The sequence below is a fragment of the Trematomus bernacchii genome, unplaced genomic scaffold (assembly GCF_902827165.1).
Source record: "Trematomus bernacchii unplaced genomic scaffold, fTreBer1.1, whole genome shotgun sequence".
NCBI lineage: Eukaryota > Metazoa > Chordata > Actinopteri > Perciformes > Nototheniidae > Trematomus > Trematomus bernacchii.
Window position 1 is genome coordinate 6,580,421 of NW_022987803.1, and position 15,895 is coordinate 6,596,315.

Below are 15,895 nucleotides of genomic sequence, written 5' to 3' on the forward strand. Positions count from 1 at the left end.
TTTGCCGAAACAAGTTTAATATTCTGAAAGCCAAGACTTTGTTTAATTGAAATCAGATGAAAACAAACTGTAACGGACCCTGCCGTGTTATCTATGATTACTATATGCCTTACATTCATAATTTCAGCCGGAGGGAGGGGAAGCAGGGGTGCGGAACAGCAGAGTGGCGAGTGAGAGCTGTCATATTCCCTTTACAGCTTCAAAAATGTATTTATTGTGTGATTTTGGAAATAAAAGTTTCATATTCTGAAAGCCAAGACTTTGTTTGTTTAAAATCAAACAAAACACCCGAACCCCGAAAAACTATCTTTTTACACAAATCCACGTTTATTTTGAAATTAGCCGTTGCGACTTCCGACTGATTTCGATAGAGCGGGTCACATATAAAAGTCAGCCGAATTAGTATTGATACTGCAAGGAGACGTATTGTGTGAAGAGAAATTGAAGATGTTGTTTAATTGCTGATATATTTATGATCCACGTCACGTATTCAGTTTCGGTGGCAGTTCTTCCAGTTTGTCCAGAAGTCTTCTAATCAGGGCTCTATAAATAAAGAACTACGGCAGATGTGTAATATTTAATGCAGCCGAACCGTGTATTACAATGCCGTTATGTGATGACTTTCAAAGAGAATAGCAAGCACACTCAGAATAAAGTATTATTATTATTTTTTTTTTTATGTTTTCGGATTTCATATCGCATAAACACCATATCTCAACGTGCATTGCGGCTAAAACATCCAATCCCTGAGCTTCAACCATAGCTGAGGATCTTGGGTAATCAGTTCAGTGGGTGTGTATCGCCTACGTCTGTTTCCGGTGACTTTATTTTGAAATTCAGTTCCTGACGGATGGCAAAAAAGCCAGAGATTATAGAATTAAACAAATAAAAACAAGGATGATTGTGTGTTATTGTTGAGTAAATAACAATGTGTTATTTAGAAAAGAATAACAAAAAGGAAAATAAGATTTAAAAAATACAGATCTCAGTATTCTGCGGTTCTGAGCCCCATTTCTTTTCCTCACGGATGGCAAAAAAAGTCTGACATTATACGATTTTAAATAAAAACAATAATCGTGGCTTGATATTGAGTAAGAAAATGTTTTTATGAACCACACAGCTTCCGGTCTTCCAAGACCCGACCGGACAAAAAGACATGGTGCAGGTACGAAACATACTACCAATAGAAATACATTGCTTTTAAAATCGTTCTGTGTGACACGAGAAAAAGGGGAAAATCGTGTTGGTGAACACGAATCAATAGATTAAATGTCGTGATTATAACACGAAATGCCGTGAGACTGGGTTGCTTGGACAGGTAAAGCAGGCTTTGTGGCTGCTGCCATACAAATTAGCATAATTAGCTTATGATAAGATTCTAGGCTTTAACAATAACGCAAGTGCTGCGTCTCAATTTGGATACTTCCCTAAGTACACTGCCATGTCGTACAATGTCAACCTTTGTGTAGTGTGTACATTTTGACCATGCAGTGTTGTCTTAAATCGCACACAGCTGTGGTTTCATCGGATGAGACGATTGCAAGCTAGCTAGTTAGCAACAATTGTTTGTGGTACCAAATCTTTAAAGGTTGCTAAAATTAACCCTATAAAATAAATGGTAGCTTCAGTACACTTGTATAGTGGTATATTACTTACATAGTGAAAACAAATAGCCTACTTGTATAACTCCCGCACAATCGCAGCTGGTCCTGTGACTTCCGCTACTTAGGTAAGATGGCGGTTGTTAAGTGCGAGACGAGTCCAGTGTTCCACACTCAACGTTTTCACCTTTTATGAGTGATCCATCTGGGTACTCTTAGCGCATTTTGTCATACTTTGCATTAGGTACACTTAAAGGTCCCATGACATGCTTCTCCGGTTATTACCCGTCCCCTTGTGTGTTATGTAGCGAGTAAAACTCTAACACAGAAAATACCTGTCTATGCTGCCCCAGAACGTCTCGTTGGAGATTTTTCTTTTTCCATTTTGTTCTTCCTGGTAATAGTGACGTAACGCTGCGGAGCTCCGCACACACACTCACTCAGCCTTATCTTTTCTCAGCTGCGGTGCTGCGCGGAGCTCCGTACACACACACACACTCGGAGCTCAGGCTGTGAGTGTGTCCTCAGGCTGAGCTCCGCAGTGTCTCGCTGTCTCGCAGACCCCACGCAACAACCAGGAAACTACACCAGTAATCCAGCTCACACTGTCCGCTACTCGAGCCTCAAAGGGCGGAGCAGCGAGCCCCGCAACGTCCCGCCAACACGGCACCCAGACCCCACGCAGCATTCTCATCTGTTTGTCATTACTGCTGTCATTTTCTGGTTGCTAAGAAACGCCATTGTAACACATAAACACTGATGTCCAGCGGTAACGGTAGTTGACTAATCAGAACAGAGTGGGCGAGCTGACCAATCAGAGCACAGTGGGCTCATAGGGAGGGGGGGGGGCAGGAGCTCCAACAAGGCGTGTAGGACAGAGAGTGAATACACATACTATACAGAGATGCTGTATGAGAAAACCAATGTGATTTTGGAAAATTGAACAATGTAAATCTATTCTAGTAGACCTCAACAATGGAATTATGATCAGTAAAAATGGCCATGTCATGGGACCTTTAACTTAACTAAAACAGTGAATGTATGTAAAACGCAAAACACACAGCAATAGGCTACTAAAGAAGATTGCAAGCTAGTAAGCATAACAGCCAATGCTAGGGCAGATTACGACACAATTTCATTGATTCCATTTTACTCAGAAACCTGCTTCAGAATGTGGAGAGTTCGAGCTTGACAGTCAGTGCATAGTCACTGTTGCTAAACCATGGACTATTGGAAGTGTTCTGGAAAGGGGGTTACGAACAGATTCAACTTCATTTTCACCATGTCTGCTGCATGATGGTAAATCCATAACTCATCATGCCATCTTTTTCCATACTATCTCCTTCCCCATTTCCTCCCATCATCTCCCCCGCCTACCTCCAACCTCCTATCTTTCCCCCTCCCCCCCCTCCCTGGGGTCTGGAACGGGTCAACTACCCGCGATGTGGTCTTTGCCCTCTGTGGTAGGTACTTCCATTCGCCAACGGACACTAAGGAGCTGCTCTACGACCCAGCGTCCGTGATGAACGGAGACACGCTCAAGTTCTGCATAAAGGAGGCCTGGTGCAAGCTGTCCTTCTTCGTCCTATCCTTCTTCTACTATCTCTACTGGTGAGCATGTGGTGGGCGGTGTTGGACGATAATTGGATTACATGTAAAGACATTACATTAATCTTAATTATTACAGCTAGAGTAAAACATCTATGAAACTGTGATAAAGAGCACTCAAATGTTTTTTTTTTTTTTCAAACCCTATTTCTATTTCACTTGGTTTGTTTTAGCAGCTCTGATAAAGCAAAGTGAGTGCAAATCATTGAATAAAGCAACCATTTCTCTGGCAATCACATGCAAGTTATTGCACATACTGTAGCTCTGTCAGGCTAACTAGGTTTACTATAAGGCCCACTACTGCTAATGCATGTGATGTTACGAGAATTTGATTCTTTACTTCATTGAGAAACACTACCAGAGGGATAAAACTACTATACATTGGTAAAAAATGGTTGCATTAATGTTTTTGATGAAATGTTCGATGATAATAGTGCATAATGTTCCTGTTTCTTGTCTAATAATGCTGTTATTAATCACTCCGGATTCTTGTTCCTTGTGTCATGTGGTTGCTGCAGTGTGTGGAACCTGGATATATCCGTCTAATAGAACTTTTCAATGGAAACACTTAAAGGTACAATCCTTTTTTTTACCTTTTATTCTGTGGTAGTAAAGACAGAATGGCTTTATTCTCAACAAAAAACTATTAAACCAAATGATCTTCCATATGGACACAGTTGATCTTGATCTGTATAGGGTCTAAGCTTACATGTCATGAAAGGCTGCTGTGACTATATGGATACAAGATTTAAGTGGATTTTTGTGGAGCCGTGTTGGTTACAGATTATAGTTTGTTGTGGCCAAACATGGCAGCATCAGCACAGAATTCTTGAAGACTAATTATCCCAAAAAGGATTGCAACTTTAACATGGAGTTGTTCTTTTATATGCGTGATAAGGCTGTGAGTAAACACTTGAAACATGCTGGCCAGTCCTATCCTTGCAAATGTGCGGTAGCTGTCTTTTTATGAAGGTAGGTACTTTGTTAATAGTGATGTCAATATGTTTATCACAGCTTTACCACACAGGAAGAAAAGCAACATCATGAGCAATGGAGCCAGTGTTTGGTTTTAATTACAAGTAGATCAAGATATACCAGGGAGACGAGGTGCTGTTTCTTGATAATAGCTACATTTTCTGAGATATTTTCGGACTAATTCCAATTTTCTTTATTGCAATATACCCAAACCATATCCCCCTGGTAAAAACACCTTGTTGTCACAGCTATATTAACGTGTTCAGGTTCCAATATTTCTGGAAATCCCCTTTATTTTTTAATCACAAGGCATATTTTTCTTTAACATTTCTTTAAGGAATCATAAAAAGTATAGACATGGAGTTTATAATATGCTTCCTTCTGGCATGGTATAGAGCAGGGGTCACCAACCTTTTTTAGGATGAGAGCTACTTTCAAAAAATAAAACAAGTCATTAGCTACTTTTACTCCTTTTTTTTGCAGTGTATGTATTTAGCACATTTTAACATTATGATATGCTGACCTTTAACCTTTATGTGCTGTTTGGGTCTGTGGGACCCGTTTTCAGTGTCTACTAAAATAAAATGTATTCAATTTAATTATTTTAACCTGCTTTATTTGGGGGTGGACCTCACATTCTCTAGGGGGGTCCGGGGGCATGCACCCCCGGGAAGATGTTTTTTTTAAATGTTGAAGTGAAATGCATCAATCTGGTGCACTTTGAGCACAACATGAATTGATGGATACAGCTCTCAACACTCAGATGAAAGGGAGCTGTATACTTTTCAATAATCCGCATGATAAATGTCCCCCGCAGAAAAGTGCGGGCGACTCACGTTGCCCCTGCGGGCGACTAAGTGCCCGCAGGCACCGTGTTGGCTACCCCTGGTATATAAGAGTGGAAAACATTAAAGAGCTTGTTTAATACCGATATGTATTTCATCCATTTTCAGACCAATGAATCAGGAGATAGTCTCCTGATTAGTAGGTTCAAAACACAAACACTTTTAAGGTGAAGTTAAAGGTGGATTTCTATAAAACTACAAATTATACTTAACATAACTTTCCTATAAGCATTTCAAAATAGTTTTGAGAATATTTCATTGAACATGTTGACATGGGTGTATGTAGTTGTAAACCATACTCTTTAACTTGTGCCATCTTGCTTCTCCATCTCACTCATCCTGTCGGCTCTAGCTTATGCTGTGCTAGAGAACCCTGGCCACAGCAGCAGCAGCAGCAGCGAGGTACAGTACTCTACAAAGCAGGGCGATGGTTCATTCACTTTTATTTCACTATCAGAGTCAAATATACTATAACCATGAAATTATTTTGAAAATATTGGCTTGTTTAACAAAGGATACCTGGCTTTCATAGTGTAGTGCTGATGCTTGTACCTCTTTTTCTATTATAGTTTACTTTATATTTATATTATATATCTTCAACTGAGGTGATACCTCGTAAAAATGCAATGGTGTCATAAATCCCGATTTTTTAAAGCAATTGCATTGGTGATTTAAGTTATTATAACTAACAGAAAATGTACACAATCACATCTCAGGTTGTAGGAAAATCTTAAAACAGTAACATGTTCAGTTGTCTGCTAAATTAGGTTCTTATGATTTTATGTATGGTCCTAACGTGGTCATTCTATTGACACGCAATGGCTGAAAAGCAACATCAATTTGGTATAGATCTTGGTGGTCAGTATAAACAGTAAACTCATATTAAATTGTGGATGAGTACAGTATAGTGATGTATAGAAACTGGTAATAATGAAAGCGAATTGGCCTGAAACCTGCTTATTGGGGCTTTTTCTGTGTTATTGCCTTGTCACACTGACCCTTCTACACTCCTCTAACCTGCATCTGTGTTCTAAATATCCTTTACAAAACTGTGCACACCAAATACAAACAGACCCACACGGGCACACAACCTCATGTATACACATTATGAACGTGTGCATGCCCCCTCAGGCACACAGATGAACACACAGTTCCACCTGAGCACTCACCTCCACGCCCGGGTGAAGTGTGATTTCAAATCATTTTAGTAGCTTAGTGGAGCAAATGTACACTGGAATCTAAAACTGTTGGGTTTTTAGGCCGAAGGAAAAGCTGCACAGGCTCAAAGACCTGGGCTTAATTTTTGATTTTTTAGATGGTTTCCCATACGGCTTCATGTGGAATGATAAGAAACCTATGCACAATAGAGTGGTGCAGGAATGAGTCATAAAACTGCATGGCCACTTCCAGTTCCTTCAAACATATTTTTGGTTAGATGCCTGAAATAAAGTCTGTAAGTGATTTTTGTTCAAGGACATAAATCACATCATTAAATACCTCACTGGTGAATACCCTGAGTGTCTATGTGTCATAAAAAACATCTATTTCTAATGAATGACTAAATGAGACTACAAAATGTCATCACGCAGAACATTAGCGGCCTTTAGCTAAGCAGTGGTGATACGTAGCCATGCGACTGTTATATAGTTTGTTTGTAGCCTAACGTTAGCATTTTACTTCAAAGTGTTGTAAATATGTGTAAATGATCCTGCTGAACAAAACGTGTAAGGATCATAAACCCGTGTTTACCAAAGAGCTTTCTTCTGCAGTAATCCATAATCCACTAGAAAAATCTCATTGCTTCTTAACAACGGAACCTACTAAATTTCAGTCGGCCTACAAAAATAGGTCATAGCTGCACCACTCTGTTTCATATTGTGTCAAATACAAATACTAGAAGAGAACCCCAGGTGAGCTCTCTGCTCTCTCCTCCTAAATGTAGCTACTCTGACACCTGAAGATAATAAAGAAAACCTGACTGACTCAGGATCTCTTCTCAGAATGTGACCTTTTACTTTTACCCTCCCAACATTTCACCTTTCCTATCCTAAACTTGTGGTTTCTGTCACAGGGATTATTTGTCAAACGTGACGAGTACTTTCCCCTGCAAGATGTGTACACGATTCCTGTTTACCCCTGTGGTCTAAAATGGTCCTCAGCATGTTGTATCCACGTGCTATCCTGCTGTGTGTTTACAGGTCTAACCTTTGTATAGTACTTGTTGTTCTTCACACCTTTAGGGCATGAACATCTGTCCTCTATTGGTTCACACATACACACATGCAGGGATTTAAAGGGCAAATTTGGGTAAGAATATGTTGTTCCTCACTGGTACAACTACTGTCCTCTGGAACAACATGTGGTCGGTCATCAAAACACAATACATACAGTACTACAGGTGAAGCAGAAGCAAATGTGTTCATGCATTGTTTTCGCTTGTATCACAATGTTCAATAAAGTGTATGTGTTTGCCAATGGACCAGATTAAATATAAATGTATGCCACTTTTGGTATTTCTAGGTTGGTAGAAAAAACACGTTGAGTTTGGCTCATTACAACCATTGGCAGTCCAGGACTCCTTTTTTATGTCCATGTTGTTGGACCCTCGCATTGGATGACTGGCAGCAGATTATTTCAGATTTCACCAAATGAAGCAATAAACTTGCCAAAGACACCGTAAAACACCATTGTACGATTAGGAATTGGCTGTTTTTGTAGTTCAATCATGAGCAATAGCGTAGCAAGTCTTTTCTTGACAAAAACGAAGGAATGATCAATCACAGTAATTTGAATAACTCAGTTATCTTGCATATATCTCAATACGTCTATCAACTGTTCTGAATTGGGATCTTCAGGGAGGTTTAGGTTATGGATAACAACCAATACATCTTTACCATAAAAAATGTATTTGCACATTCATATTCACCTCAGGAACAATTAATTATTTAATGTAATGTTACTTTTCTTCTAGCCCTTTCATAAGGGTTTCACTTTGTCCAATACTTTGGTTTATGACCTGCATTACTAACACATGCTGTGCTAACTAACACAAATTAGCACGCCGGAGCATGTCGGACTTTTTTTTGCCGTCCGTTAGGAAAAGAAATGGGGCTCAGAGCCTCAGAATACTGAAATCTGTATTTTTTAAATCTTTTTTTCCTTTTTGTTATTTTTTTCTAAATAACACACTGTTATTTACTCAACAATAACACACAATTATCCTTGTTTTTATTTATTTGTTTAATTCTATAATCTCTGGCTTTTTTGGCGTCCGTCAGGAACTGAATTTCAAAATAAAATAACTGGAAACAGACGTCGGCCTATAAGGGACATTTCGAGCATCATTGCGATACACACCCACTGAACTGATTACCCAAGATCCTCAGCTATGGTTTAAGCTCGGTGATTGGATGTTTTAGCCGCAATGCATGTTGTGATATGGTGTTAATGCGATATGAAATCCGAAAAACATTTCAGAGTTTAGGATGGCCGAAGACACTACACTACCCATAATCCTCAGCTATCGTTTGGGACTACAGTCCCCTTGCTTGAAAACCCCGTGATTAATCTTCAAGCTCTGGGATTGGATGTTGGACTGGCAGTGCGCCAAGGTTACGCCGAGCGTCAAACAGCTCTTTGAAATGGAACGAAACCACGGGAGACTATTCCCCCCCCCCCCCCCCAGAACTACACATGCTGGCTATTGTGTCTTCGCAAAATGGTCTATGGGACGTCTCTACTGGGAACGTTTTCGTTTTTACCACAATTAGAAGTTGCCATTATTAAACACATTGGTGTTATCACATTTAAAACATATAAATAATAATTGGGTGAAAGTTGCTTGTGTCGATAATGGGCAGCATTAATATATACCCACATGACAGCTCATTGTTACTTTGTAATTCTACTCCACTACAATTCAGAGGTTAACCTGGTATTTTTACTCCACTACATTTATTTTAGTTACTTTGCAGATTCTTATTAATGATGTGAAATATAAACAACCCTTAAATCAGGCTTTAGTTACACCTGAGTAAAATTCAGGGAAGGTGATTGTCAAATGCCAACAATCAGGCGAGATATTTGATAGTTGGTGCTTGAGAAGACTAAACATTTATCTGCAGATCCCTATAAAGTATATTCATTACTCGTTATTCTCTACTAATAGTTAATTAAAGACTGTATATAATGGCTATTTTGCACATACCGTTCAAGATTTTCAAAGGTTTATTGACATATCATATACACAACTACGGTGTAGTTATGCAATGAATGAAAAACTTGGGTCGCAGGTTCCTCAACAGTGCATTACAAGACATCTATCAATATGTGTGTATACCTCCACCATTAAACTGTCATATTCTGCACATTTCTTATACTATCTACATACATAAGAGTATAATTCATATGTATAATATCAGTTAAAATAAGTGCTTCAACATAGATAACATTGCAGGAAAGCAATATATTAGACGTGAAGTACTTTGTCAGGCTTAATATTTATCTGTAGATACCCCCAAAGCTTTTTTCTTATTTAAAAGAAGACATTAAGCTAAAGCATTCTTTAATGTTTAAATAAAGGTTAATTCATTTTTCTGTTTTGCACATCCTCCTATTAATATCCTTGTACATCCGGCACTAAACTGTTTTATTGTAGAGATCACTTACAGTATCACAGTACAGATCACTTATCTTCTTGATTTTTTATATTCTATATTTCTATCATTGACCTTCTACTTTCCCCCTATGTACTCTTAATATTTTTTTCATCAAATATAACATATTCAAACAATTATTCAATAACGTGCTTTAACCACTCGGCGGTGCATACAAGGTACACACAGCATGCAATGCCATAATAACTTTTTATTATTAGTGTAGGACACTTATGTATGTATAACATCTGTAGTTTTATTCATGTTTTCACATAATTTTACAGGATATTGCTATACAGCTATATAGCTATACATGTTTTACTTCTACACATTAATATCTGATTTGTAAAACATCACATACAGAAAGGTCTTTCTGAATCCATAGATGTGTCTCCCATCACCCAAAACCCCTGACTATTCTCTCAACTCAGTATTTACATTCTTATATTCAAAGAAAATAAGTAATATCTTTAAAAACTACAAGTCCTTTTATATCAGCTGTGCACCGTTATGGTGTAAATATAACCTATCTACCAATAGGATCAAATATAAAAGTCAGCCGAATTAGTGTTGATACTGCATGGAGACGTATTGTGTGAAGAGAAATTGAAGATGTTGTTTAATTGCTGATATATGTATTTATTCTAGAAGTCTTCTAATCAGGGCTCTATACATAGAGAACTACGGCAGATGTGTAATATTTAATGCAGCCGAAACGTGTATTACAATGCCGTTATGTGATGACTTCCAAAGAGAAAAGCAAGTACACTCGGAATAAAGTATTATTTTTTCTTTTTTTAAATGTTTTTCGGATTTCATATCGCATTAACACCATATCCCAACGTGCATTGCGGCTAAACAATCCAATCACTGAGCTTAATCCATAGCTGAGGAAATTCAGTTCCTGACGGACGCCAAAAAAGCCAGAGATTATAGAATTAAACAAATAAATAAAAACAAGGATAATTGTGTGTTATTTAGAAAAGAATAACAAATTAGAAGGAAAAAAAGATTTAAAAAATACAGATTTCAGTATTCTGAGGCTCTGAGCCCCATTTCTTTTCCTCAAGGACGGCAAAAAAAGTCCGACATTATACGATTTTAAATAAAAACAATAATCGTGGCTTGATATTGAGCAAGAACATGTTTTTATGAACCCCACAGCTTCCGGTCTTCCAAGACCCGACCGGACAAAAAGACGTGGTGCAGGCACGAAACACATACCAATAGAAATACATTGCTTTTAAAATCGTTCTGTGTGACACGAAGAAAAGGGGAAAATTGTGTTGGTGAACACGAATCAATAGATTACATGTCGTGACTATAACACGAAATGCCGTGAGACTGGCTATATCAGTATCAGTGTTAGCATGCTATCATGAGGATTTAGCTCATTGCAGCATTCTAAAGATAGTGCACAAATGATGTAAGTACAGAAAGCATATATACACTGATGGAATACAATAATGATAACAACTACTGAGTATATGTAGCCATGCGAAGTAATATGATGCTATAGAAAGGGGAAAATAATGTATATAATCACATTTCTTACACATTAGCCATCCAGAGCAGCATTAAGCAATAAAGAAACATGTTTTAACCAGTAGTATTGTTTTGAGTAAATTGTTATCAGAATATCTGAAATTAAGTGAAATGGTATTATCACACTTTCAAATTAGCTTACTGTTCAACAACAATTGTATGGAATGGAAGATATATGCAAAATGGATTTTATTTTTCTTCTTTTAGCCTTTGGTGTACGGAAGAAAATGCAAATGTGACATAAGTCTTTGAAAAGGAATAATATATTTTTCTGAAGAACGTTATAGCTATTACTAATATAAAAATGTACGGTATGTGCAAAAGCGAAAACAAATAATCAGGAATATTTAGCTAATTAATCAGCTTTATTTTTCCCCTTAAGTGTCAGTTTTCCTCTTTTATGCAGGATCTCATATAAAAGTTAATATCTTAGCATACATTATGTTTAGTTAATGTCTAATTAGGCTGCGGAACTAAAAGAGCTGTAATTTAAAGAGCTACAAGTCCATCTACTAATGATGAAGCCAGTTCTCGGAGGAGGTCAGGTCTCTGAGGAGCCGTTCACTCTTGATCTCTCCCTCCCTCCCCTCTCATATACCCTCTCCCCTCGTCCTCTCTATCCATGGATACTTGTGAGTCAACAGAATACATTTTCAGGCTCCTCAGCAGCAGAGATTATCAGAGGTGTTAAGAGCGCGGAAAGACCTCAGGGATGAATACAAATGTTTGGAATCATCAGTTACTGTCAGCGAAGTGCTGATCTGTTCTTGTCAAGTCTCAGCTCAGTGACACAAGTGTTGGATCCCCAATCTGTGCTTTAGGCTGTTGGTAATTGTTTCATGCAGTCCTGCAATCAATCTCTTTTTCAGGTTAACTTCACAGTCTGTGTTATTAGTAATACAAAAACAACAGTATTATATTGACCTCATTAGGAACTAAGCTCATCTCTGTCAATGGCTGGTAAAAAGATTATATATTTGTCACTTTGCAGCGATGTGTGCTTCACAGCTTGCTTTGCACATGCTCATTGCATTTCATAATGTTCATCAGCTTTTTCTTTGCATTCAGTGTCAACTTTTCCACAGTGACAGTCTTTCAGGGTTTTCCTTGTTCGTTTTTTTATATAGGAACATAATATGTCCTTTTTAAATAAACATTGGCATTCAATTATAGGCTGAGGTATGGAGCAGCAGTATATCATGTAATTAAAATACCTTTATCAGCTGTGATCGACACGTTAATGCATTAATAGTCATAATTCAGTAATTTAATATAAGATTCTGAAATGGGGGGTTGAGTAGTACTAGTCCTTTTGTAAGATGTTGAATGCAGGGCTTTTACTTGTATTTTTCCAATTTAGTACTGCTACATTTACGTAAGTTTAAAATCTGATTACTTCTTCCATTGGATGTCATTGTTTCATTAGTACTCTTAAACTAACCCAACAAACACAGCAGCCCCCTGATCTAGATGACGAAGCAGCATTACTCTGAAAATGAAGATCATGACAGAAAAGCTTTAAAGGAAAATCAAATATAAAAGTTTGCTGTCAGCAGCTAAGATAAATAAGTCCGCTCCGGAGCTTCGAACTTCTAAGGACATAAACAGACGTTCCGTTAAATCTGAGCCCGCAGTGTTGAGATGAATCAGCAGGAATACTAACTATGGATCAATGAAATGTTTGAACACACTCACACACACACAGTAGTCAAGTGTTTTAATCTTAATTCAGGTTGTGAGATTATTTTAATTGTTAATTACCACTTTGTCCCCTTCTGTCTGCCTGGGCGTTTATTTACTTGGCATTTCCTGTTTGTTCTTCTTCTTGTGTTTCAGTATGATCTACTCCTTGGTTACCTCAACATAACAACTGATTTATCAGCAACTGGAGAGAAGGGAAAACGCCTCTGGTAATACAGACCACCACTGTTTCGGTCTACAATCGAAAGACAGGAAATAGAAGATAGAAAAATGTTTTTTGCTGCAAAGCCAAACAATGAACTCAATGGGGGCGAAGCTTTTTTCTCTACTTTGTCCCCTTAAGAAGGAAGGTTTCATGCTTGTCTGTAAATAAAAACTGAAGTCTTGTTTACAGTTAGACCGGTCGTAGCTAGACCCAAGTAAATCACTGCCTGGCCAACATTTGAACCAAACACACACACACATCCACAGCCTCCTCTGAAGTGGTACCGTACATACTGTAAAGTTGCAGCGCTGGTAGCCCCAGAGGATAAAGAGCACAGTAGCGTTTGCACAGTTTGTCTCAGGCACAGCATGGTGAAGCACTGTCCGGCCCAGCACGGCTCACCCCCCCTCAGTCATCCCCTCTCAACGCCTCGCCAACCGTAGCTTCACTGGTGAGTCAGAAACGAGGGATACATGGACGACTGCATGGACAGATAACACTGTACATAAAGCAGAACGCTTTGGTTGGAAACACCCGAGCAGACGATATTTTCCACTGAATGGCACACACTGTCCATGGCCTGTGGGTTTTTCTTTCTAACATTACGTGAATGGCTTTTGTGACGTGTGCATTTTGGTGTATTATTTAACTAAAGGCATTTCTAATAGAAGCAAAAGGTATCCTATACAGCAAATGCCTTCTTAGTGTCATCCTAGTGTTGTTCTATTGTGGGAAAACTTTTCTAAAACTTAAAAGCTAACACCTGTCCAATTTTTTGATAGTAGAGGAGCACATATTCTTTGCACAAATAGAGTCTTGCACAATATTTGCAATATTTGGCTATATATATATATATATATATATATATAAATATATAATAGAGATAAATTATGATAGTCTAGCCACACAGGTGAAGGTCTTCCAATATGTAAATAATTATCCAGCCTCGTTTGAATATGGGGAGAAAATGTGAATCTTTTTTAGCTCAATTTACACCATGGACCAACATGTTTAACTTTCAGTATTGAAATTAATTTATTATGATCTATTTGTGAGATACTGATGGTTTTCCTCCTTTATCTACCTTAAATGAAATATGATATTCTAATATAACCACACCATGATAAGGGCCTGTGTCCACACACCTTTTTTCTGGCAGAGCCTCCTCCCTGCGTTTAAAAAATAAAAAAGGTTCTTAGCGTTCTTCTGTGGCAACGATATCTTGACAACGTAGCACGACTAGCATCGCCCATTTGTATTTTATTATCTGTAAGTGCTTATAAATATGTGTTTCATATTGTTTTCTCCATAAAGTGGTGCAGTGAGGATGTATTTCTGTTAGCACCTGGAAGTTAGCATTGCATGTGCTCCCTTGAGAAAAACCAATTGGATATCCCCATTTTATTTGGGTATAATGCAGGAAGTAAATATTGTGGCCAACACACGTTTATAATACTTAAAATGTTTTGTTCACCAGGATAATTTCCACATAATAACACCACTTTGTGATTTTTTAAGCATAAATACAGTCGGCAGAAGTCAAAAGCTATAGGCCATAAACAAACTACTTCCTTGTTGCATGGCATCACCACCGCTAAGCTAAAGGCTGCTCATGTTTAGCGTGATGACATTTAGTAGTCTTATTTAGTCACTTGTTAGCAACTGCTTTTTTTATGACGTATAGAAGCTTCGGAGTGGAGTATTTACTTAAATATTTCATGTCTTAGAACATAGCATACAAATCTCTTCAGCTTGTGTTTACGACAGATCTTATATTAGACTTCTAACCACAAACACACATAAAAACGTTGATTTCTAGACAAGTGAACCGGAAGTGGAAACCTGCTAAGTCTTTTCCAGTTCGACATTGAGCAGTTGAAACACTTACAACTCGAAGCGTTCGTAGCGGCCGCACACACGGCGGACAATCAGGAAAAACGCTTTTTGACGAGGCGTTGCATGCAATGGCAAACTCTCACTACCTTAATAGAAACATTTGGAAAAGATGCAGGCGCTCAGAAAAATACACTCTGTGGACACAGGCCCTAAGACAGCATGTGTTGTAGGTACGAGCATTGATCCGTCTTTCTCTGTGATTTGAATAAAAGCAACTGTAGCAGGGGATACATGAGATCTGTCTGAGTATATTGAGGAATAACTGTATGATGAAAGTACCTCAGAGGACAAACTCACCTACAGATCATCATCCCCGCAGCTGGAACACATTCAGAGTCTTGCTCAGAGACACCTCGGCAGGGCAGGAGCTTGAACCTGAATCTTCCATGTGTAGCACAGTTTTCTAACTACAAGGCCACTCTGTAGATCTTCACCATCATCTTCACTCAATGAGCTCACTTTGTAAACTGCCGTTCAAAGAGCAGAAAGGAATGCCCAGTTATTGTTGTTTTCTCTTATTCTAATTCAAGCATTTTCTATCCTTATTGTGTATGTGACGGACCGAGTTGAATTTAGATATTGTTTATGAAATAAAGTATTTTAAAATCAAATGGGGTTTTCATTTTTCAACGTACCCACTTGTCATACTATTGCATATATTATGTTCTAATATGTTCCTTGAGCAGGAAATGCATAAAACAACACGTGGAAACAACGAAAGAAGAAGGGGGGGGTAGATTTGACTGATAATGCATAATTGGCTATAGCTGTCAGCGTAAAAAATAATGAACGCAAACCACATTACCAAGTTTCACCGCAACTTCCTCTCGTAATTCCTGCATGGATGTTTACCAAGAATCGCAT

At 38.2% G+C, this 15,895-nt stretch overlaps 1 protein-coding gene across 3 annotated transcripts in view; it reads left to right on the forward strand.

Moving 5' to 3' along the window:
• cnih3 (cornichon family AMPA receptor auxiliary protein 3) overlaps positions 1-13,906 on the forward strand; it is a 110,521-nt gene extending 96,615 nt beyond the window's left edge. For 2 of the 3 annotated variants that reach the window (XM_034150673.1, XM_034150674.1), the window contains 2 exons: positions 3,069-3,212; positions 13,066-13,906. In XM_034150673.1, coding sequence (XP_034006564.1) covers positions 3,069-3,212; positions 13,066-13,096 — 175 coding nt within the window. In that variant the 3' untranslated portion in view covers positions 13,097-13,906. Of the gene's footprint in view, positions 1-3,068; positions 3,213-3,727; positions 3,784-13,065 lie in introns of all 3 variants that reach the window. The other variant, XM_034150672.1, reaches the window with a different exon arrangement.
• Positions 13,907-15,895: the final 1,989 nt, after the last annotated feature.